General features: G+C 41.0%; 1 protein-coding gene across 3 annotated transcripts in view; it reads right to left on the bottom strand.

Moving 5' to 3' along the window:
- TRIM44 (tripartite motif containing 44) overlaps positions 1-24,923 on the bottom strand; it is a 116,177-nt gene extending 91,254 nt beyond the window's left edge. For all 3 annotated transcript variants that reach the window (XM_060400057.1, XM_027979631.2, XM_042233358.2), the window contains exons 1-2: positions 23,920-24,923; positions 6,063-6,140 (exon numbers count right to left, since the gene is read on the bottom strand). In XM_060400057.1, the coding sequence (XP_060256040.1) occupies positions 6,063-6,140; positions 23,920-24,579 (738 nt within the window). In that variant the 5' untranslated portion in view covers positions 24,580-24,923. The remainder of the gene's footprint in view (positions 1-6,062; positions 6,141-23,919) is intronic.
- Positions 24,924-25,335: the final 412 nt, after the last annotated feature.

Genomic DNA, 25,335 nt, shown 5'->3' with positions numbered 1-25,335 from the left:
AATGATAAAATATATGTACTTATAAGGAATAATGTCCAGGAGATAAAAGCAGGATACAAATTAGGTATGTATGTGTGTGTGTATACAGCTATATAGTTTTACATATATATAAACGCACACACACACAAAGAATTCTAACAGGTATATATACCATTGTCTCTTAAATGGTGCTGTGGGCAACCCTCTGTTGAAGTTGGGCTGAAGGTCCCTGTCTGGTTCAGAGTCAGCCCTCCACATACAGGATTCTTCCATACCCGCCATTCTGGGTTCTGTGGGCACAAATCCAACCAACTGCAGCTTGTGTAGAACTATAGTATTTACTACTGAAAAAAAAAAATCCTTAAATAAGTGGAACCTCGCAGTTCGAATCATGTTGTTCAGAGGTCAACTGTACATAGAATAATAGGACTATTCTATCTAAAAGGCCAAGCACCACAATATTAACCAGCTTTTTCACTGGTGTGTTTTGAAGTTGACGGCATGCATCAGGCTGCATACTAAAAAAGCAGAACTGTGAACTACCAAATTAGATGTTCTGAGTGAGGCTCAAGAATCCTCAATTTTAGAAAAAAGTACTGAAAGCTTACAAACCACTGCAGGCAGCAGCAGACTGGCAGACTTTTTCCCTTTTTCATTACAGTTGTCTGTACTTTCCATATTTTTCTACGAAGAACATGTATTACTTTTTATAACCAGCAGATGAGAAAAGGGGAAACTGTTTTGTTTTTATAAAGGCAGGGAGTTGGTGAAAGATGGCAAAGAGCCTGCTTCTCTTTTTTTCACTGCCCCAGTATCTACATGTGATGAGAAGAGGCCATATTTTCTTCTGGGTCATTTCTATGCCTCAGAGCCTAGACTGGACCTGAGAAAGCACTGGTATGTTTCCTAAAAGAAGGGTGAGAGGGAAAGAAGGTAAAAGAAGGATGTGAGGGAAAAATAGTGAAGAGTCATATCACTAGACAGGCTATGTGTATAAATATCAACTCATCCATGGGTTCAACAATAGTATGGGGTATGTAACATGAAACAGGATGAATCTGAAGTTAAGCTATATTCCCATCACTTACTAGCAAGCTGTTTAACACCTCTGAGTCTTATATTGCATGTCCATAAAACAGGGGAAATAATAATATTTCTTTCCATATGGTTGTTGTAGTAGATAATGGTAAAAGAATCCACCTGCCATTGCAGGAGACATGGTTTCAGTTCCTGGGTCTGCAAGCTCTTCTGGAGAAGGGAATGGCAACCCAGACCAGTGTTCTTGCCTGGAAAATCCCATGGTTGGGGAGCCTGGTAGGCTATAGTTCATGGGGTCACAGAGAGCCGGATGTGACTGAGCAAGCACAAGAAGAAGAAAATCTATTACCATGTGCCAGGTACCATGCTCATAGGGCTTGAGGACACAGAGATAAACACAATTCATGTCTTCCAAGATTACTATTTATAACTTTTTTATTTAAACTGAAGAACTAGGTCAACAATTCTAATAACCCTCCAACCAAGGAAACACTTTTGACTGTCTAGAAATTTAATAACTGGGGCATCTTAATTATTTGCTTCAGATGGTTGATTAAATACTGCCTCAGTGAATACTTCTATCTTGTGGCAGGACAAGGACTGGCACAAGGCCTGGCTTGACCCAGCTGATAACAAGACACTAAGAATTCAAGTTCGGTTTGGCTTCTATCCATTACCATTTGTACATGCAAAACCTATCATTTTAACAATAGTCTGATTAGCACTGGAGTGAAGGTCTGGGCTATGTTCTATGTCAATGACATCAGCTATTAAAAAGTACCATAAAGTCCTCTTTCAATTATAAAATGCTCTGTAAATGTTAAATAAAAATAAAACAAGAAAACAATCCTCAGTTCTATTTAATTTCATGTTGCTAGACAATTCTTTGGTTTCACACTTCAGTAAGAATAACTTTAGAGATCAGAGAAAAAAGGAAAAGAACCTGATTGTATTCTAGACAGTCTTAGTATGATTAGATCCCATGTTTAATTCCACTCCATTAAGAGAGAACAATGTGAGCCACTTGGCTCAAGTTAAAGATGCTTTTTTGAGGATAACTTCTTAATAAATTAGTATAAATTCTAGATACACAAACATGGTTTAACTGTTTGTTTCAAGCACACCAGCTATAGGAAGCAGTCAATGGTGCCTCTTCTATGGAAAGAAAAGTAATCAATATATAATGGAGAAAATGGCTATCATTAACTGCATGATGAGAGGTTGGTTACACTGAGCTTAGCATGTTATACTTTTGATTCAATGCTTTCTGGGAGACTGAACAGAGGGAAGGAAAGGAAAGGAATCGATGTGTTTTTTAAGTTTCAGGTTTCCCCTGGGTGAACTATGAAAGATGATTGCATAGTCACTACAAAGGAAAGCTGTGACAGAACTCATGTGCTTTAAATTTCCTAAAAATCCAGCCTGGACATACACACACATACAAACCCCTAATTAACTACATCTTTTAGTTTCCCTAAAGTCTAGAATAAATGTAAGAAATCTAGAGACTAAAATCCTGCTTTGTGCAACAGATGTTTCTGAAAAGTTTGGCTGCAAAAAAATGTTTGCAAACTGGATCATGTCAAACACATGAGAATTACTTGATAGACAACTTCCAATTAAACATAATATAGATTGCTATTAAAAATAATTTCTTTCCACTGTACACAAGTTCTGGATCCCTGGAGGTCTGTCCCCTTTAAAACTAGGCTCACCCCAGCAACACACAGACACACAACCTCACGTGGACCTCTGCCTTCTTTACCAACCATCACCAGTGCTCTTTCCCATGCTCAGGCTCAATCCTAGTAGCTGGGATTTGATATCTCTTGCTGTTCCTCTGGTCTTGGAACTCAGCCCACTCCTAGACCATGACACTTTGATCATCCTTCCTCACTCCTGACCAGAACTCCTTTCCCCTTTATTTGGCTTTGTTGCTTCCCTGTTGGACATAACTGTTTAAAGGAACCCTGTCCTCTCAGGGAGCCTGAGCTGATGACTCAGCTCACCTCCCTTCCCCTCTCTTACTCCTTTGCTGCCTCAGCTCAGTTTGTTTTCTAAGCCTAGACTTTTATGTATTTCGTTTTTTCCAAGTTTGAAATCATTTGGACTTATTTACAAGGGCTCTTCTGGCTATTTGCAGAAAAGAATGAAAAAAAAAAAAAACACAAGAGGGCAGGAAAATAAGGAAAGTCCAACACAGTTTCTAGTCCCCCCAAGATTCACTGAATCAGAAACTCTGGGTTGGGTCCAGTATGCTATATTTTAATAAGTCCTCCAAGTGATTTTCATGCACACTGAAGTTTAAGAACCATTAATCGGAAGAAAAGAGGGTGTCTGACTAATATTTTGGACAAAATGAGGCATCTCATTTAGAAGTCTATATTACTGACACTGAAGAATGTTTTAGACATTCTGTGTCTTAAGCCATAGCTATGGTATAATTTTTGTAAAATATCCTAGAAACGTTTATTTCTACATGAAAAAAGGTCTAGAAGGTTACATAGCAAAATGTTAACAGTGGTTAACTTGAGGGAAATTCATTTTAATTTCCTTTATGAATATCTGTATTTTTAATCTATAAGCATATATTATTATTTTTTTTTAAAAAAAAGGTTAATCTAGGCATCTTCCACTTCTCTCTGGAAAAACTGAGATGTGAAAATTAACTCAGTCCCCAGCAGACCTCAGTGTCTGGACTAATCAAGTTTTGTGAGGCTTTAGGGAATTCCTGAGGAAGTGAGGCAGAGAGAGTGCTCAGTGCTCCATGACTTAATCAGTGCTTCTACGTAAAGCTGCCACACCCGGAAATGACAGGTCCCAAAGCCTGAGAGATTTTGCCCTTCTTAAATAGGCCAACATAAGAAAGGGGTGGTAGGGTTAGGAGGGAAGACAGAACAGACTAAAAACGCACGGATTCTTTTGGAAGGCACCAGTTTATTTCTGGGAAATTTTTCTTTGTTGCAGAAATCATGTATTTAAGTGTCCCATTTTTCATCCCCTCTTTGTGACCTGACAGTCATTCTGCAATGACCTTGGTCCTGCTTCGAGCTGGCTCCAGGTAAAAAACGGCACACACAGATGGTGGGCGAGAAAGGGGCTTGACAATAAAACAGACTGGCGGGAACTCATCCAGGATGAGATAAAGAGAAGATAAAGGTGAGTGTGTATAAATATCCTCAAGATCAAGCGAGGTCCTAACAAATGTCCTTTAGCTTATGATGCATCGTGGGAAAATCCCAAGGCTTCTGTGGGTTGCTCGCAGGGGACTACTCAGTCCTTTAAGCTCTGGCAAGCTTCCCATCAGATGCACTATATGCATCATAAAGAATCCCAAAGCACTTCACCTGTATTGTCATCAGGCACAGAAGCCACTCAGTGTAATCGGTACACATCTTCTTGCTCTTCACTGCCTATAAGCATGTGGGTATGGCAGAAAGAGGAAATACATTTGTTTCCTTCAGGATAGCTGTTGTCCCAGAAACCAGAGAAATTTGGTTAAAAAATAAAAAAGGCTTTCTGCTATCTTTAATAATTAATTGGTTCACTTTCACTAAAGGAAAACTAATGTAAGTAGTTTTGAGGGGGTCTTTCTACTCTGAGCTACCAAAATTGACAAAAGTTACTCCATGGGTGTGTTTTTGTATTAAGATGCTCTGGAACCCTAAACACACCAGAAGGCAAGAGGTGTTACTGATGTCCCAAGAACTTTCAATGCTGTATAAAATGAAAATTATTTTGTAGACTGGTGACTGCACACCTTTTGAGGAGCCTGTCATTGTCTGCGGCTCTGCCTCATACAGTGTTTCACAATAGAAAATGGAAGCATAATGTGATTATATAGGAGAATGGAGATGAAACCCAGTGCTTGCAGCATAATAAAAAAGAACACAAACACTGGAATCAGATTTTGAATCTCAGCCCTAAATTATACTCTAGTTGGGGCTAATGGCCCTCTCTCTGAACCTCAGTGTTCTTATCAATAAAATGGGAATAAAAGCTAATGTGCAAGGTTACTGCAATGATCACAAGTGTGTAAGAGGAGAGGGAGAATGAAGTTAGTGCTTCATGGCACAGTTTCAGTTTGGGATGATGGATAAAGTTCTGGAGATGGAGAGTAGTGATGCTGCATAACAAAATGAATGTACTTAACGTCATGGAACTGAACACGTTAAAATGGTAAGTTTCATTTTGTATATTTTACCACAATTTTTAAAAAAGGTATGTAAAGATCCTAGCACAGTGCTTGGCTCTTAGTAGGTGCTCAGGAAATGCTAGTCTAATTCCTCTTATAAAATTTTTTAATTAAAAAAAAAAGAAAATACAGAAAGTCAAGTAAAATCATCTTCCTTTCTCTCTTAAATTGTGAGAGGCTCTGACTCTCAGGCAAAGCCAACTGGCACCAGTACCGGGAGCGCCACAGCAAGCGTCTGGGTAGGAGAAGGGAGGCTGCATGAGTCATAATCCCTCAGGCATGTTCAGTTCCCCATCCACCCCCAAACCCTGGTATGGCACCTCCCGGAACACCAATCCTAGAGCACCCCCAACATCTCGCAAAGAAAGCTGGGAAGCTTAAACCATTTCCCAGACCAGACTCCAGGTCATGAGGACAAAGGCATTCACTGTGGCAGCTGGTTCCTGTAAGTGGGAGAGTGACAAGACGCTAGTACTGAACACCAACTGCATAGGCCTGAGCTTATTCCAGTCCCCAGCATTAAGCTGATTGTATCTCTGATGCCTGTGGCTGGATTTAATGGACACAGGGACCAGTAGTCTCAAAGGCCCAGTAAAGGAAGATTAAAAATGCACTTGTCTGCAGTTCAGAGAAAACAATTAATGATTATGTGTTGTAAGTCATAAAATAGAGAAGGGGAAAAATAGATGACTTATCTCTAGGCACATTAGAACACTGCTTTTGATGGGCAGGCTTAATTAATCTTGATGCAATGTTCAGACAGACTGTCATTAACATCCCTCGAATTTAGCCCAAGGAGAATGAAATACTTGGGGTACCAATATCCAATTAAATCCAAAACAATACTTACTTTAGGGTCTGAGCTCTTGAACTTTAACCTTTCCACCAACTCTATCATAGCCGCCTTCAGTCCGCCTGAGTCTTTGCTCTAGAAGAAAGGAAAGTCAGGGGTCATTAGACAGCACTTTGTTACTCACTAGAACACAAACAGTATTTCAAGGGACAATGAAACGGAAGGCATTTTTTTCCCTTCCTATCAGCAAGAAGACTAAACGACTAAGGAAAGCTGTGTTGCCCCTTTTCCTCTTCTCTATGGACAAAGGCGGTTGGGACATAAATTGCCCAGTGACCTGAGAGAACAATTGGAATGAAAATTAAACACAATTTGTATAGGGTGACTCACTGCTTCATCTCAGGGCTCAACCGTGCCATTATCCCCTGAGGGCCAAAGCTTTGCAAGAGATTTCTATCCAAGATGTCTATTTTATGACTAAGCGATTTTGATTTTAAACTTTTACATCACAAATACAGATGTATGCAATACTAAATATTCTTACAAAAATAAAAACAAACCAAAAAAATGCCCCAAGATTTAACTGGAAATGGCATTTCAGGGTGCTGGTTGAACACAGGTTTTGGAGTCAGACATAAAACGTTTCAAATTCGGGGGTCTACGTTAACTAGTTAACTAACCTCAGGCAGGTTACTGACTCTCAAAACCTCTTCCCTTTTCAACAAAATGAAGATTATAACAAGGGTTATTTTGAAGCTTAATTGAAATGGTGTTTGTAAAGGCATGAGCATAACATGTAGCACCAAGTGAGAGCTCAATAAATGTCCCCTATTATTATTGTTGTTGTTACTGCATTATAATGATTTAGCCTAGCACAGTCCAATAGAAATATAAGCCAAAAATGCAAGGCACGTATATAAGTTTTCAAGTAGTCAAAATAAAAAAAAACAAAAACGGAAATTTAATTCGAATACATTTTACTTAACTCAGTATACCCACAATATTATCACCACAACATGTGGTTTCAACATGAGGTAATGTTATACATTTTTTTTTTCATACCAGAGCCTTGGAATCTAGTGTGTATTTCACACAGCCCAGTTCAATTTGGACTCACCAAGTTTCAAGTACTCTAAAGCCACGTATAGCTAGTGATCGCTGCACTGGTTAGCACAGACTGAACGCACAGACTAAAGCTGCACTGCCTGGTTCAAGTCCCAAATCTACCACTAGGTCTGCGTGACCTCAGGCAAATCACATAGCCTCTCAGAGCCTCAGCTGCTTTCTCTCTAATATGAAGCTAATAACAGCACCCATTTCAGAGGGCTGTAGTAAGATAAAGCAAGCTCACATACATCAAGGTACTTGGAACAGGGCCTGGCACGTGGTAAAGACAATGGATGTATGAGGCGTGTTTATTATTATTGTCTGTCTCCCTCACAATATTTAAAACTCCTTAAAGGTAATAACTCCATCTTTTCTCTGTATCTGCGTCCAGCATCAAGGCATTTTAAAAAGTATGCTGAACAAATGAATGAATGAATGAATATGCAATCTTAAGATACAAATGCCTTAATAATAATACATGTGTATAGCATGGGATGGAAAGTCACATGAATTAGTTTGTTTTCTTATCTCAACTCCTTGGGGATAGGACAGGATCTTTACCCTCATTTCACCAGTGATGGAAAGGAGGTATGAGAAAATCAAGTCATTTTTATGGGTAAGGAACAATAAATAAGTGTAATATAATCAAACATGACAAATATCTGTTCTTCAAAATTGGCCTCAGACTCAGTGATATTTTCCCAATTTGGGAGGAAAATTCCAATTTCTCCAAAACAGGGCATACTTAGTAAGTCTCCATCATATAGATTGAAATAGACTAAAGCCTAAATCCTTTTCCCCCTCTCTACCCTCCATTCTCTCCCAAGTCTACAGTAAAAGTCTGATGTAACCTAAGATGGATATCTGCTTTAGATGTGCTCTCCAGACGCAGCTGACATTCCCACCCTAACTGTGGTTCTAAGCTTTAGTTCATATTTTCAAGATGATGACATCACTTCCCAAATTTCATCACCAATTTAAATCTTTAATCTCTGGTCTCACAGCAGACAGGTGGAAAAAGGACTCTGGAGGTCACATACCAAGAAGTGCGTGAGACCCAAAGTACCTAAAGAAGGGTTAAGTTGCCAGACACAATCCCGCTTTTATGAGATGATCAGACAATAACGCCTGTCTGGTGATATCATTCCTCTAACCTGCTTCTCATTGGCTGAACAAGCAGGTCACTTGTCCCTGGAAAGCTCTATTCCCCCACATCCCAGCTGCTAGCACCCATTTTAAGCTCTCAGCAAGACCGCTGATGTATTATGACTTCCTCACCGTCCTGCCTCCCCCCACAGCTTAGAGAACAGAAAGGAATGCACTAAGCTGTGTCTCAAAACACTCAGAAGAGAAGCAGGATGATGAAGGAATCCCTAAGAAGCAGACAGCCTGTTTGCCGGCAGATGTGCCTTGTGAGGGGAGATAAGGGAACCCTTAGACTTCTTTCATAAAAATCCAGTGGGTCAGCGGAATCCTTCTTCCTTTTCACAAAGCAATAGCAGCACTGCCTGCCAGGCAAGTGATAGAGGATAGGCAGAGACCCTTCCTTCAGGAAATTCACCCAGACTACTCCCCACCCCGCTCTCTTTGAGAATATTCTCAAAGATAACTGGGGTCTATATGGAGCCAGCCTCTAAATGAGTGGTGAGAGAAAAAAAAAAAAGTCCCTAATGGCTTAAAAAAAAAAAAAAAAAAAAAAACAACTACCCTCCCTCCCAAATAAGCAGTTGGGAGACTCTCCTCTGACAGCTGCAGGGCTGAGGCAAGAGTTAAAATGGACTACCCTGGCCCCAAAGCCACTGCCTTTCTTTTTTCACACACCCCGGTCCCTTCCTGCACCTCAACAAGCCTTGTACACAGATGCCCTGGCTAGTACCCCCAAGTTCTGGGAACATCTCTCTCAAACAGTCACCCTGGGCCACACCTGGAACGTAAGAATGCACTTATCAGGGGTGGGGTCTATTGGTTTGATTCATCTTTTGGAGGATGGGCTCAGAAAAAGCCTCCGCAGGCCCTGAAAGCAGGGTCAGGACATTTCATTAGGTAATTCTTGGATTCTGGATACTTAGGAGAGTGGTCTAGAAGGGTGGGAGGGCGGGGGGAGGGTGGTGGTGGTGGTGTAGTCGCTAAGTTGAGTCCGACTCTTGCAACCCCATGGACTGTGGTCCGCCAGGCTCCTCTGTCCATGAGATTCTCCAGGCAAGAATACTGGAGTGGGTTGCCATTTACTTCTCCACTAGAAGGGGGCAGGCATGGGCAAAAGAAGGGCCCTCTAAGGCACAGGGCAGGGGCACAGGTTGTCTATGCCTAAGGTGGTATTTGAGTATGAGTGTCTCCAAAGCATCTCGTGGTATTGTATTTTAATAGTTTGCTGAGGGCACCCATCAGTCAAAAGCTAACTGGAATAGGTCATACTTACATACTTCCCTACTGTGGTGGAATGGAAGAGGTACCTCTGAAACTTGTGTTCTAACTGAGAAGTCAGAAGAATTCTAACTTTGGACACATGTGGATCCATAAATGGCCAGATTCTACTATGTCAGTCCTTGGGGCAAGCACTGTGAGTGGTGATGAAGTGAGTGTCTCCTGACGCTGCTCTTCCTCACCTCCTTCCCACATGTGAGCCTATCCTTGTTTATGAACCTCTCTCCTCCCCCAAGAAGAGTGTAGATTAAAATAAGACAAGTGCTCTGTTGCGACACCCACCCCTCAAATTACAGAGCTGGTCAGCAGCAAAATCAGGATCAAAAAGATCCAAATGACAAAGATTTGTCACATATACAAGAGAAGAGGCTGGTATCAGGAACACATGGAAAAATACATAAGGGATTCCTACAAATAAGAAAAAGCCAAATAAGCACAAAAGAAATCCCAACACAGGATATGAACATCACAGAAATGTGAAATGGCTAATACACATATGAAAAGATGTTAAAAGATGCTCAAACTTACTTGTAATTATGATATCATTTCTTATCCATCATACTTATCCAAATCAAAAAAAAAAAAGTTTTGATTTGATAACACCAAGCGATGAGAGACTTTGGGGAGGTAGGGAATTTTCATATGTTGCTGATATAACAAAGCTACTTTGAAATCACATGCCAAGGGAGTTCATTTTTCACCTTCTTCCCTTGAGAAACACTAACATGTGTCAAGGAGGTATGCCCAAAAATAATTATTGCAGCACTGTTTTTAATAGTAAAAACCTGGAAATATCCTAAGCATCCATCAATTGTGGGTGGCTAAATAAACTATGGAATCAAAAATGAGGTCTGATATGGCAAATAAAAAGAATGATGTAGACCGGTATATACATGGCAATGCACAATGCTGAATTTTAAAAAAAAACTTGCCAAACAAGGCATACTATATCATTTATTTAAAGAAATATAAAACTATTCTATGGGTTACATATGTATGTAAAAGATTAGAAAAGCAATGACTTGGGGCGACTGGTAATGGGAATACTGGTAGGAAGAGTCTTAGACTTACTTAAATGTATTCCTATTGTCTAATTAGGATTCAATACACAAAAAGGAGTAGGGGGGAGGAAGGGAAGACTGACCCAGAGTTTCTGCTTTGAGTGTCTCTCTCTTTGAATTTGCCTAAGTATAAATATCAGGGCACTGTTCCCTTTGCAGCAAACATGAACCAAAGGTATAAGAGAAGATTCTCCACCTAGGATTCGTATATTGATTTCAGGGAGTTTGAAATCCCCAAACTATACACAAGGTTTGGAAAGTACATGCACTATTCTATGAAAAGGGACTGGCGCATTCCTCAAAGATCCCCCAAAGTCTAATTTTCCGAGTGTAAAGGGCACTGCATAAAGAGAAGGGAGAATCAGGCTTCATTCCTACTAACTGCTATGTGAGCTTGGAAAAGTCATTTTATATCTCAGAGTTTCTGTTTCTCAACTTGTAAATGAGGAAAAGGGGCCAAATCAGAACCTACAAATTCACAGGTCACAGCTGACACAACTTTTGTTTTGTTTTTAGAGTGTTGTCCCACACTAGCATGCTAGCAATTTAAAATTAATCGCCAACACTTAAAAACAAGGAGATATGACATCATAAAGATTGCTAGCTTCTTCTGAAAATCTGAAAGGTCTGACTGTACTGGGTTCCCTTTCCACACAGCAGCAACTGGCCGAAGCTGAGTAGCAACTACCCACTTCAGGCGAGGCAAGCTCCCTTCAGTACGTCGCAGTTACCCTGGATGGCTTCTCATTTATATTACCTTGCTGTTCCCTGTAGACATCTGAAGTTGCCACCTTTAGCAGCAACTCAGAGAGTTTTTTACCTCTAAGGGTTTTTGTATTTGAACACCAAGAAAGGTGGCATGTCTTTCCTCAAAGGGATTCAGAATACCTCATAAATACATGTCCATCCAAAACACAGAAGTAATATAGTTCATTCTAATGTAAACATTCTTCGAAAAATGGGCAAGAGGTAGAAAAAAGGTGGAATATGGCAGGTAAAGGGGTCATCAGAACAGGAAGTGTTTGTTGACAACCAGTCTCTATACTTTCAGAGGAGTCAGTCTAGTCTAAAGCCTATTACCACCTGGGGACCAAAAGAAAAGTCATGTGTCACTAGAAATGTAAAGATCACTTAGTATCTTAAACTGGCTCCTAAATACTAAATTCTGTATTACAAAGAATCAGAAGATGCTGGGTTGCAAAAGAATATTGGCTGCCTGTTTGTTGTTGTCGTTTTTTTCTTTTCTATCCCAGTGGCCTTGCATTGGTACCATGCTTTCAAAAAGAAAAAGAAAAAAAAAATCAATCTAACTTTCTATCATTTTCACAAAAAGTTTTTTTGGGGAGAAACAATGGAAAAGGATTGAGAGATAGACGGTATAAGAAGTCCTCCTAAGGAATCCAACCATAAAGCAAAGTCCTGACAAAATTAAATTAAACCGAATTTAGTATCACCACACCATGTCCAAAAATTCTCTTCCAAGTTCTTCACATGACTCGATTTTCCAACTCCAAATCCATTCCTATGTTAGGTAACCACCTTTACACAGTTGCTCAGACCCCAAATCATTTTTTGGGTCTGAGAAAACCTATCACCAAATCTTTTCAGACCGAACTCTAAAACCTAGGCCAAGTTCAATTACTCTTTTAGTCTTCCCTGGTGGCTCAGGCGGTAAAGCGTCTGTCTACAATGCGGGAGACCTGGGTTCGATCCCTGGGTCGGGAAGATCCTCTGGAGAAGGAAATGGCAATCCACTCCAGTACTATTGCCTGGAAAATCCCATGGACAGAGGAGCTTGGTAGGCTACAATCCATGGGGTCGCAAAGAGTCGGACACAACTGAGCGACTTCACTTTACCATCTCGACTACTCCCTGCTTGTTTGAGGTCCAAGAAGCAATACCGCTCCCCTCACCTACCGTACAGTCCCTTCTCCACACAGGCAACAGAGTGAAATTTAAAGGTTAAAATATAAAAGGATATATATGACTTCCATTCCTCACACACATGAAGTCAGAGTCTATCATTCACCACAAGTTATACCCCACCAGGGTTCACACAGACCCAAAGGGTGGAGGGGAGGACAATGGGGGTGCCTATAATGGCTTTCCCCGACTTATCCCCATTTCCTACTGGAAAGAAAACGGAGGCTATTTTCTAAGCAGAAAGAAAACGGTGTATTGCCCCTGCCTCCTCTCTGCTTCTATAAAAATTTCCCACAGTTCAGAATGTAAAACAGAATTTAAAGAGGACAACCAGCAAGACTTGTGAACCTAAAATTAGACATACCAGCTGTGTTTTGGTTAGCTAGTGCATAAGGCCCCAGCAGGACACTGAAATATACAGGAGCCTCTTCTCTGAAGACAGGTTTTTCACCAGCCTTTCTACCCACCAGAACAGAGCAGGCAGAAGGAGAGGGGGCTGACCAGTTTCCACCCAAAGAAACTTGGTGTCCGAACTTCTACTTCTGTCAGACTCACTGGTCTGGAATTGAGCTCAGAATAGTGGCTCCGTAGGTGTAGGAAGAGTCACTAATGGCTGAGGGATTATAATATTCCAGGCACTGTGCTAAGATCTTTCCGTGTATTATTTGTTTTCACTACAGCCCTAAAAGGAGAAGTAATTATTATGGCCATGTTACAAATGATGAAACCAAGATTGAGAGAGAGAGGATGAATTCTCCAGCATGACAGAGGTAACAAGCAGCTGAGCCAGGATTCAAACCCATGGAGGGTAATGCCAATTAAGGCAAGACAGCTTGGTCCTTCATATTCATCCTGCCATTTCTCCTTAGTAAGATACTCCAGTTTTAGCTGGACACACCTTGGCCTGAAAAAAAAGACTGTTTCCTAGCACCCTCTCTTGCAACTAGATAATGCCATGGGGCTGAACTCTGACCACTGAAATATAAACAGCAATGTGTGCAACTTCTGGAAGGTTCTCTTAAAATAAAGGGTTCTCTTTTGTTCCTGTGCCTGCCATCCTGGAATTCAGATGTATTGACTGGACCTCCAGTAGTCATCTTGGTCCATGACAAGGACTAAACCCTAGAGGTAGAAACAGCCTAGATGCCTAGTAACTTCATGATTCCTCCATACCAGCTTCAGACAGCCTTATATACAAGAGAGAAAACATCCGTCTTGTTTGAGCTGCCATTATTTTGGAGTTTTCCACATTACTTCACCATTTTAGATGAGGTTGAACTTAATGTAAACATTGATGTGGCAAATCCCTATGCAAGTCTCTTTGATGCCCTGTGATTATTAGAGATTATACTTCATATCATACATATACAGAACATATCATGTACATCTACTCTCCAGCAGGCACTGTGCTAGGCGGAAGGAGAGAAAGATGACATACAGTCCTAACCCTAGAAGAATTGGTAACACAGGACACAGGCATGTTGGGAAGAAATAATACTGATATAATATACTGTGCACAGCCTGTTGCTATGGGAACACAGAGGTCAACTGCCCAGCACTTGAGTGGTATCTACCCAGTAAAAGCGCACCCATCAAATACCCACCTCAAATACCGCTTTCTCTAAGAAAGCATTGCTGATTACGTCTCCAGCTGAAATTAACTTCTCTTTCCTCTGAGCCCCCATGCGTGCATGCTGTTTCAGTTGTGTCCGATTTTTGCGACATGGACTGTGGTCTGTCGGGCTCCTCTGCCCCCGTGACATCCAATTTGTACCTCTTTTCTAATATTTACACACAAATAGGCATGTGAAAGAGAGTATGAGCTTTCCGATGTCAGGAACCTTTCTTTTTCTCAGTATCTGTCACATGGCTCACCCTAAGTGCTCCAAAACTCACACAAATAAAACCAGCTTAAAAACACCAGGTTTTGACAATTAAGCTAACTATATGTTATAGTCTGGATATATTTTCTCTAATATTCTATTGAAGTTAAAAGCAGATTACTCTATCTGATCAAAAACTAGCTAAATATATCTGACCTGAGTTTAATTTATAAATACATGTTCAACAGGAACAATTTAGCATAACACAATGCACATCAGAGTCACTGCCCATATGGTTATTTGCCATAAATTATGGATTTAACGCAGTGTAACTGGAAGCTGTTGCTTGCTTGGTTTTATTTTTTTCATTCTTCATTAATTTCTGAGATCTGTAAAGGGCATCAATATTGATTTTTTTAATCCTGATATCATGTTGGCTTGATCCCTAGCATAGTCACACACACACCCATTGGCTTGATCCCTAGCATAGTCACAGACACACACACACATCAAGATTCTCATCTCTACCCCACATATCTGGACTAGAGTATTTGTTTCACCCCTTCTTTGTGCTGCCTCCCCTTCCGAGAGGTCATGAGCATCTGTGTTCCTTCCTGCCACATGACGGGTTTAGCCTCTGGCTCTGGATATTAAAACACACAACAGAAACAAGAGCGTGAAGCTGAGCCAGGTATCCCAGACTGAACTGTAACTTCAAGCAGAAGACACACCGACACCAACAGGTCTCTAGCTTCTCAATCGTGGGTGAGATGCATGGGAAGAGAAAAGGTGGATGTTATCAGTGGATAGACAGGGCAACGTCCGTTTGTGGGCTATGTCAAGAAAAGGTGACACCACAGGCACATAGTCCTTTATCCCCAGAGTGGCTTAAGAATTACACACCTACTGCATTAGCAAACTGACCCTGAAAAGCAATCGTCTGATAGCACAGTATGTCTATTAATCCACTCTATCCTGATTGAAAGGTTGGGGCAGAGAAAAAGAGGGCACTTCCTGGGAGAGAATGCGAGGGAAGTCTGGATCTTTTCTCACAAGAGTCCCCTTGACAGTATGTACCCTTAATTCCACGGTCTTCCTTCTACAAACCAGTAACTCCAGTCTAACCATGAGATGAAGAGATGACAAATCTCAAGAGAAAGACATTCTACAAAATACCTGACCATTCCCGAAGATTCTGATTTTAGGCTGGGGTGAGGCCAGTCACAGGTACTTTCTGGAGAACCCCACTCCACAGGTGGTTCCAGAATGCGGCAACAAGGTGAGGAACACACCGTCCTGTCAAGCTACTTCCTATTCATCTTTCATTCCAGAATGGCCTTCTTGCTGTCCTTCCAGTACCCCAAGGTCACCTCTACCTTTTTTCTTAATTCCTAGACTATAAGTGTCATTTTAATAATAAAGATTGGGGGAAGAGTCATACCCTTAACAGAATGTGATGGCTTTTCCCCTGCACTTAACCCTACAGAAGCTCTCTAGGCTCTCTCTAATGAAGTTCCACCCACCGTGAGGGCTGAATCCCCTTTCACCTTAGTCTTAGCTTTCGTCTTCTTGTGTCTTCTTCTATACAAATAAATGGGGCTTCCCAGGTGGTGCAGTGGTAAAGAATCCACCTGCCAATGCAGAAGATGCAAGAAACGTTGGTTCGATCCCCTGGGTCAGGAAGATCCCTGGAGGAGGAAATGGCAACCCACTCCAGTATTCTTGCCTGGAAATGCCATGGACAGAGGAGCCTGGCAGGCCACAGTTCATGGGGTTGCAAAGAGTCGGACACAACTTGAGCACACACATACAAATAAATGACACTGAGTGAAGGACTGTATAGCCAATGTTTTATGGTTTTATTAGAAGATACCCCAAATCCATTCAGTCAGGAATAGAACTATAAATAGGGACATCACAGCAGAAATTCAACCTTTCGCCTCCCTCCCAGAGCTGCTTCTTAGGAGCTGACTACACAGGAAGAGCTACTGGCCTTCAGGAGACGCAGCAGCGGCATGCCCCCACCTCCAGCCCCGCCAGTCACAGCTGTTCTGAGCGTGCGCCCAAATCCCCCCAACCACCTGCTACCAGTGTCCCCACCCGGGCTACCCCCTGCAGTTGTTCCCACTGCCACTTAACCAAACATTCTTCCCTCCTAATGTCCATCCATCTTAAAGACATGTCCAAGGACAAAGGGAGTGGCTTCAAAACCTTTGGATCTGTCCATAGCAAAGCAACATTAAAAACCCCACAGATGCTTGTAAGTACTTGCTGGATTCTGTCAATCACTTCCCCCTTTGGCATTTTATGACTCCACCTTTCCTTCGGGTGATCTTAGAATGAACTAGACAAGTGCATTTCAAACCATAGAACTTGACCCACTAATGTGCAATGAAATCAATTTATTGGGAGAATCCAGAATTTTTTTTTTTTTTTGGACAGAAAAGAAGAGAAACAGAGCAGAATATATCATATGCAGTAAGGTTAACAGTGTTCCATTTGTGTTAGTTAAATGTGTATGTGTGTGTAAACTAGATCACAATGTAAACTATATTTCCCCTACTGTAAGTTATGTTCAAAATAATTTTTTAACCTGCTGGTCTAGAGTTCTGAATATATGTAATTGCACTTACATTGTTCAACCAAAACAATTCATTAACTATAGCTATGAATGCAAATTCCCATGGCAACATAATTTTCATATGAAAATATCCATGAACCAGATCAAGCTCCTTTGTTAGACTCCATGACCTATTTTCAGAATTAGAAACTATGGTCACAGTAAGAGAAACGTGCATATCTGAGATGAGAGGTTCTGAGCCAGATGAGAGGTCATAATAAGGGCTGTGTAACTATATTTCTATGATTAAGCTGGAGCACAGGCTCAATACAAGTTTGGACCCACAGAATCCTTTGGAGACCAAATCCTCTGGAGCCAAACTGGAAATACAGCACAGGAGGAAAGGCAAGACTTCAAAAGTCATTTCAGAGATTAAGGGTTAAACTTATCCTTTCAGGGTGTTTGCCTTAGTCCTTCTGGCATAGCCTTCAGGTTGCCTTTGCCTAGATCCCCTCTTGCTCTACCATCACCCTGGTTTTTTGACCATTCTGGCCTGCCTACTCTTAAGTTTGCTTCACTCTAGCCCTTGGCAACAATTTGATCTTCTACTGCCAGCATAAGCCACTCACGGTCTAGTCTGGCATTGAGATCTCAAAACATATATTGTTTAAATTCCTCTTAACTCTAAACTCATACATTTAGCAAGACTCCTCCTATAATAATAACAAAGACAACAGCTAACATTTAAAGAGCACTTACAATGTGTTAAGCATTGTTAAAGTTTTATCACAAACTAGATTATTTTACTCTCACAAAACACTATTTCTTAACTTTATACCCATTTTAGAGATATAAAAACACAGCCAACTGTTAAGTAACTTGTCCAGGGTCTAAAAGCCAGTGGCAGAACTAGGACACTTCTGTCCCTCTCTAAACCCACAGTGTTGTTTCATTTTTTCTTTATATCACTTACTACATGCTTATGTGCCCATTTGTTCTATTTCCTTCCAATACAATGTATACTCCAGCAGAAGTAGACTTTTTCCATCTTGCTATATTTCCAGCGCTTAGAAAGCTCTCGCCCTCGGCTGACGCTCAGTAAATATTTGGTGAAAGAATAAATGCAGCATAAAAAAGATTCTCTTCTCTAGCCATTATCATGCCAAAACACTTTTAATATTTTAAGAGACCTACTCTCTTGTCAATAGGAAAAATGTACACTGTCCTCAAAATACATGAAACCAGTCATGAAATGAAGCTAATTAATGCTGCAATCGGCTCTGACCAAGTTCAAATTTTTACTGGGTAGAAATGATCAGCCCCTCATCCTAGCTGCCTTATGGAGCAAATGGTATGCCCTTTGTGAGGGGTTAAAATATGACTCTAGTATCTAGAGTTCTTTTAAACAGAGTGTCTAACTTTGAATGAAAAATCATGAGATGAAAAATCATGAAAATATGGCATATAATCAAGAATCAGACCCCCAAAGATGGAGAGAAATGGACCTTTCAAAAAAAAAAGCCAAATAGGTGCTCTAGAGTTGAAAAACAATACCATAAGTTAAGAATTTAATGTCTGTGTCTCCTTTCCTGCCCTGCGTATAGAACCATCATACCATCTTTATAGATACCAGGAGGTTTAAAAGGGAAGGGACATATGTATACCTATGGCTGATTCATGTTGACGTATGGCAGAAACCATCACAATATTGTAAAGTGATTATCTGCCAATTAAAAAAGATTTTTCCAAAAAGCTAAAAATAATTAATGACTGACACTCATTAGGGTATTTTCAGCTGAAATAGGTAAGTAAATAAATAAATAGGGAGGTCTATGGAGTGACTTCCAAGACATACTACTAAGTGAAAGAAAGCAAAACATTAAAGAGAATTTCTATTGCTCCAGAATCAAGTTTCACCATGAAAAAAACATCAGAGAAATCCAAACTGAGGGACAGTCTACCAAATACCTGACTGGCACTCCTCAAAACTATCATGACCAAAAACAAAAAAATATAATATGGCAAGAGGACCCTGGTACTGAAGTCATCAGAGAAAAAACTGATGAAAAAATTCTAATAAGGTTTAGTAGTACTGCTCCACTGTTAACATAAGCAGAATATAAGAAACAGCTCTACTGATCTGAGTACATTTACTGATCACAAGAAACTGGGATGTGCATTTGATTATAGGCAGAAAGTGATGTTGGGGGGAGGGGGCTGCCACTTCAAGAGTACATGAACTGAGAACTTTCAGAGTTCAAGCTGGTTTTAGAAAAGGCATAGGAACCAGAGATCAAATTGCCAACATCCGTTGGATCATAGAAAAAGCAAGAAAGTTTCAGAAAAACATCTACTTCTGTTTCATTGACTATGCTAAAGCCTTTGATTATGTGGATCACAACAAACTGCGGAAAATTCTGAAAGAGATGGGAATAACAAACCACCTGACCTGCCTCCTGCAAAACCTGTATACAGGTCAAAAAGCAACAGTTAGAACCAGAAATGGAACAATGAATTGGTTCCAAATTGGGAAAGGAGTACGTCAAGGCTGTATATTGTCACCCTGCTTATTTAAATTACATGCAAAGTACATCATGCAAAATGCCAAGCTGGATGAAGCATAAGTTGGAATCAAGATTGCCGGGAGAAATATCAATAACCTCAGATATGCAAGAGACATCACCCTATGGCAGAAAGCGAAGAGGAACTAAAGAGCCTCTTGATGAAGGCAAAAGAGGAGAGTGAAAAACTGGTTTAAAACTCAACATTCAAAAAATGAAGATCATGGCATCTGGTCCCATCACTTCATGACAGATAGATGGGGAAACAGTGATAGATTTTATTTTCTAGGGCACCAAAATCACTGCAGATAGTGACTGCAGTGAAGCCTTGCATACTGCAGTCCACGGGATCACAGAGTCGGACAGAACTGAGTGACAGGAGGAAAACAACAAAGGGGTCCTAAACAAGCTGTACACTTAGGTCTTAGCAGAAGCAAACTCAAATCCTCTTTTGAAGAATCTAGCTTCATGCCAAGGCTTGGGAAATCCCCCCAAAAAATTTTTTAATGGTAATGGAAACTTACTCAAATATAACAAGCACAGGGGGAAATAATGAAACCTGCTAATCACCACCAAAAACAATAGTTAGCAGAGAGAGATCTACAAAGTCTTCACCTACTGGAAATATCAGTGACAGATTATAAATCAACATGCTTATTGTTCTTAAAGGAATAAAGAGGATAGCAACAGTATGAAAAAAGATAGCAAGAGGATATGATTCATAAATCTATGCTAGCATATTTGAAAATTTAAACAAAATGGACCAACTTCTAGGAAAATCTAACTTATCAAAATTGAATCAAAGGAAAATAGACAACCTAGACAGGCATATAACCATCAAATAAATTGAATCCATAGTCAAAAATACCATAAAAGAATAACAAAATAAATTCTTTCTCTCTCTCATTTCAGATGCAAATGGCTTCCCTGGTCAGTTTTATCAATCATTCTAGGAAGAAATATTCCAATCTTATACAAACACTTCCAGAGCATTAAAACAGGAAGAAAATATATGAGAAGCAATACATCCTGACTCATACTATGAAGCCAACATAACCTTGATAGCAAAATCTCAAGAGGACATTACAAGAAAGGAAATTTACAAGCCAATTTCTCTCATAAATATAAATGAAAACTCCTACATAAATTATTAATAAGTTAAATTCAAAAACATAAGGATACTTCATCAAATTGAATTTACCCCAGAAATGGCAGACTGTTTTAATTGAAAAATATAATAATAATAATGAAGGGATGAAAATAAGACTATATATATGTACACACCTATATCTGCAAAAAGAAACAAACACTTGAACAATAAGTGAAAAAACTAATAAAAGCAGTTACCAAAGGTGAAAAAGAGGTTTTTGAGACATATGAATATAATACTGATTTTCAAATTATTAAGCATATCACTTAATGCAATTCATCACATCAGCACAGCAGAAGAGTAAAATCACATGACATGCAACAGATGCAGAAAAAGCATTTGATAAAATTCAATATCCATTCAGTACTAAGAAAAACCCTTCAACTTGGACTAGAAGGGAATTTTCTTAATCTCATGCAATGTATCTGTGGGAAAAAAGTTACACCACACTTGTAAAATGTTATGAATTATCCCTCAATTAAGAACAAGGCAAAAATACCTACCATCAGTTTTATTCAACATTATATTGGCAGGCCTATCCACAGCATCAGGGCAAGGAGGAAACAAAAACAAGCCTAAGGACTGAAAAGAAACAAAAACTGTCCCTCTTGAAAATAATATGATCATGTGTGTAAAATAAATTTACAGATTTATTATTAAAATAGTAAGTTTAAATGAAAATCAGTATATAAAAGTTAATCATATTCCTATATACAATTAGGGAAAAAATTAAAAACATTTGTTACAATACTATAAAACTGTTAAGTACTCATGAATAAACTTCCCAGTAATGTATAAGATCGCCTAGAAAAAAAATTATAAAACTTTATTGTGAGGCAATGTAAAGGACTTTAAAAAATGGATCAGATGACTACATTTTGTAGTGACATTAATTCTCCTTGTATTGGTTTATAATTTCAATACAATGTTAAAAAAAAAGTCTTGCAGACTCTTTTTATTTTTAATATATAACTTCGTGATATGATTCTAAGACATGTAAAAGGCCAAGACCGGTTAAGACACTCTTTGAGAAGAACCAAGTGGACAGACTTGCTCTACCAGATATTAAGACATGTTACTAACTTACGGTAACTAAGAAAACATGTTGCTCATGCAGGAATATACTGACAGATCAATGGTACAAAACAGAAGTGCCAAGAAACACACCGCACACATATGGGCGGGCATTTGATAGATGACTGGTGGCACAGCGGATCAGTACAGAAAGGAAAGGCTTTTCAATAAATGCTAGAGCAACTGGCTATCTGTACTGGGTGAAAAGTGAGGTTGAGTCCCCACCTCCACTGCCCAAAGAATCAATACTAAGTGGAACAAGACACAAAAAGAACTAATGATAAAGGAAGTTAATGATAAAGTTTATTAACTTATAATGAAGAACTTCTCTGTTCAAGGCATAATTTTTTAAAAAATGAAAAGAAAAAGAGGGTAGAAGATTTTTGTAATCCATAAAACAAAGAAGTTAGTTATATATATGTGTGTGTGTGTGTGGGTGGGTGGGTGGGTGTGTGTACAAATTCCTGTAAATTAATGAGAAAAAGATAACCCAAATGAAAAATGAGCAAAAGACCTGAATGAGTAGTTTGCAAAAAAAAGAAAAAACACAAATGACATTCAAAGTAGCTTTAAACTTTAAACCACAAGAAGAAACCATGACCCATCCATATGACCGACAAAAGTTAAAAATTCTGTAATAACAAGTATTGGTGAAGATACTGAGAAAAAGGAACTCTCTTACACCCTTCATGGGAATGCAAATTGGTACAACTTTGGAAAACAGTTGGCAACATCGAATATTACTGAAGATATGCATAGTAAAAGGCTGATATTCCATTTAAATGTATGTAGATGTCCAGCAGGAGATATATACAAGAATGCTCACACCAACACTATTTACAATAAACAGAATCTCCAGAATTTGGAAATCAGATATTCCTCCTAAACAGAACAGGTAACTTGTGGCATTTATAAAATGGAATTCTACACAACAGTGAATATGAACAGTCACCCACTGGATGAATCTCACAAACACAATGTTGAAAAAATGAAGCAAATTCCAAAAGAATGCATGATAACAGTACAATAGCAATATCAACTGTGTCAAGTTCAAATAAGTTTAGAAATGCATAAATGTGGTAAAACTATAAAGATGAGCAAGGAAATTACCACCACAAAAATCAGGATAATGGCTACCTAAGGGAAAGGGAGATGGCTATAACTGGAAAATTATAAAAAGGGCATTAGGCTTCAATAGTGCTACTAATAATCTATTTCTTCATCTAGGTGGAATTTACATCAGTATTTGCTTTACAGTTGTTAGACTGTGCATGTTTTTATACACTTTGAGTGTGCATTTTACAATTTTAAAAAAGAGGAAAAATCCTAATATAGCAGATTTCGTTATCAAAGTTATTTCCCATCCCAGTGGCAGCAATTGCAAGGTTGCTTAGAGAAACAAAAGATGTCACAATGACAATAAGCTAATGAATTAATCACTTAATGAACTGATCACTCACTTTCCTGCCTGGTTAACTCCAGATGTCTCTCTCACTGATTTGTAAGCATCCACAGTATAAATAAAAGGCAAATCATCTTCAAATTCATTCATCCAACAAATATTTATTAATATTTATAATATTTCCATACACTGTTCCAGGGGACCAGCACGGTTCAAGATAAATAAGGCCCTGCCCTCCTGCAAAAGATAAAGGACAGGGGAACCCCCACTCCCAGCCAAATTTTGCCTCCACCCACTCATTCTTTTTTCCAAACAAGTATCAAAGATGAAGAACTAAAATGGACCTCAGGAATACACATGAAGTTATCATCAAAACCTAACCTTAGGGAGTCTCTTCACTATAGAGGAACCACATGCTTCCGTTCTCTGGCTAAACTATGGTTTGCCACGTTTTCAAGCAGGCAAAATGACTGCCTTATCAAGAACTTTAAGTCAAGGCACTCGTCTCAACAATGGTGTGCTGTGGGAACTGGCTTAAATGGAGTCAAAATCCCAAGGAATGGCATCCAAAGACCAGAGGCTTGTCATTTTCCAGACACTGTACCCTAGACTTTGCGTGTACATTAATTTTTCTCAGGTCAGAGTCCAAAACTTTCATCTGATTCTCGAGTTCAATCAAAAAGGGGCCATTAAGCCCTGGTCCCAACAAGTTGAACAGGCCAGCTTTTTAGGGATATGGTGAATGTGAATGTGGCCACAGGAAGGCCACCTGAGTTGAAACCCATGTGTCCTGACCTCTGGGCCTATGCTCCGAATGACCAATACTTACTCTTAGTTCCTCGAAGGCTTCATCGAGGGTGGAGAGATGGTGGCCATGGTGAGCCCCAATGACTGGGCAGAGCACACAGATGAGCTGCTTGTCTTCCTGGCAATAGGTACTCAAATCAAGCCCATGGTCCGGACACTTCCTCTTGGCCACTCTCTCTGCTTCCATTTCTATTTCCGGGTCAAATTCGCTTTCCGCCTCCGTTTCTCCCTCGGCCTCGGATTCTCCTTCTTCCTGGTTGTCCTCCTCTGCTTCGCTCTCTTGCTCGTCCTCCATTTCTTCCTCACTGTCTTCCTCGCTCTCATCCTCGCTCTCTTCCTCTGTCTCGCTCTCTTCTTCGGGCTCACTGTCTTCCTCGGACTCGCTCCCTTCCCCCGCCTCGCTTTCTAGGGCTTTCTCATTCTCCACCGGGGCCTCGACTGCTTCCTCCCCGGCCCCATCCCCGCGGGCTCCCGGGGTCCAGGCCTGGGCAGCGCAGTGAACGTACTCGGCCAGATGGTGTCTGGGGAACTTCTGCCCGTGCGCCTCCGCGTGGTGGCGGCAGTAGCAGAAGCCGCATTCTCGGCACACTTCCTCGGCCCCCGGAGCCTCGTCCGGCTCGCACTCATCACACGTGCCGTCGTGCGGCAGCTCCTCGAAGGCCGCACCCCCTCCGGAGGCCATGTGGAGGCTCTGCCGCGGCCCGGGTCTCGGGGCTACCGATCTCGCCGTCTAGCCTCAGAGTGGCCTCCTCGCGGCCTCCACCCCAGCCCGGGCCCGTCCCGGGGACTGGCCGCGCCGTGTCCCGCAGCCTCGGGGCCGCTGCTGCCTGCTCCTGGCAGCCCGCGTCCGGCGGAGGAGCGAAGGGCCTTCCCGCCGGCTCAGCAGCTCGGCGGCAGCAGCGCTTCCTCCCGAGGTTGGGGCACTTCCGGCGCGGCTTCCCCGCGCCGCGCCGCCCGCTCGGCCTCCCGCTGCCCCCGACGAGATCGCGGAGCCGCGGGGCCTCCGCGCCGCCCCGGTTCCACTTTGCCTCCCCCCTCCCCCCAGTCAGGCGGCCTCCTTTCACTTCCTGAGTCACTTAAAGTGGCGATGGTCCTTTTCTGCGTTTCCCGCGGGGGCTCAGCATCCCCGGAAGGAGGGGAAAGATGGAAGAGGTGTCCAGTTCACTCTGCTCACTCTGGAGGCGGGAATTGCGCCCCGCCTCCTCCACTCGCTCTCTGGAGCTGTCAACCTGACTTTTTCAGGTCACTAGGCAGGTGTACAGGTGCATTTCAGCCTCCTTCCTTCGAATTTGTTGCTGACCGTCTCAGCCCCCGCTGCTGCCAGTTCTGCAAGGCGCCAGAACGGTGTTGTTTACCAGACTGAACCTGACCCCTTGGGATTACCGGGGGGAAAGGCTGTGTTTGTTCCTCTAGGCTCAGGGAATCGGGGTCAGGATGA

Source organism: Ovis aries, chromosome 15 (assembly GCF_016772045.2).
Source record: "Ovis aries strain OAR_USU_Benz2616 breed Rambouillet chromosome 15, ARS-UI_Ramb_v3.0, whole genome shotgun sequence".
In the NCBI taxonomy this organism is placed as follows: domain Eukaryota; kingdom Metazoa; phylum Chordata; class Mammalia; order Artiodactyla; family Bovidae; genus Ovis; species Ovis aries.
This window is presented reverse-complemented; position numbering and strand designations above follow the sequence as displayed.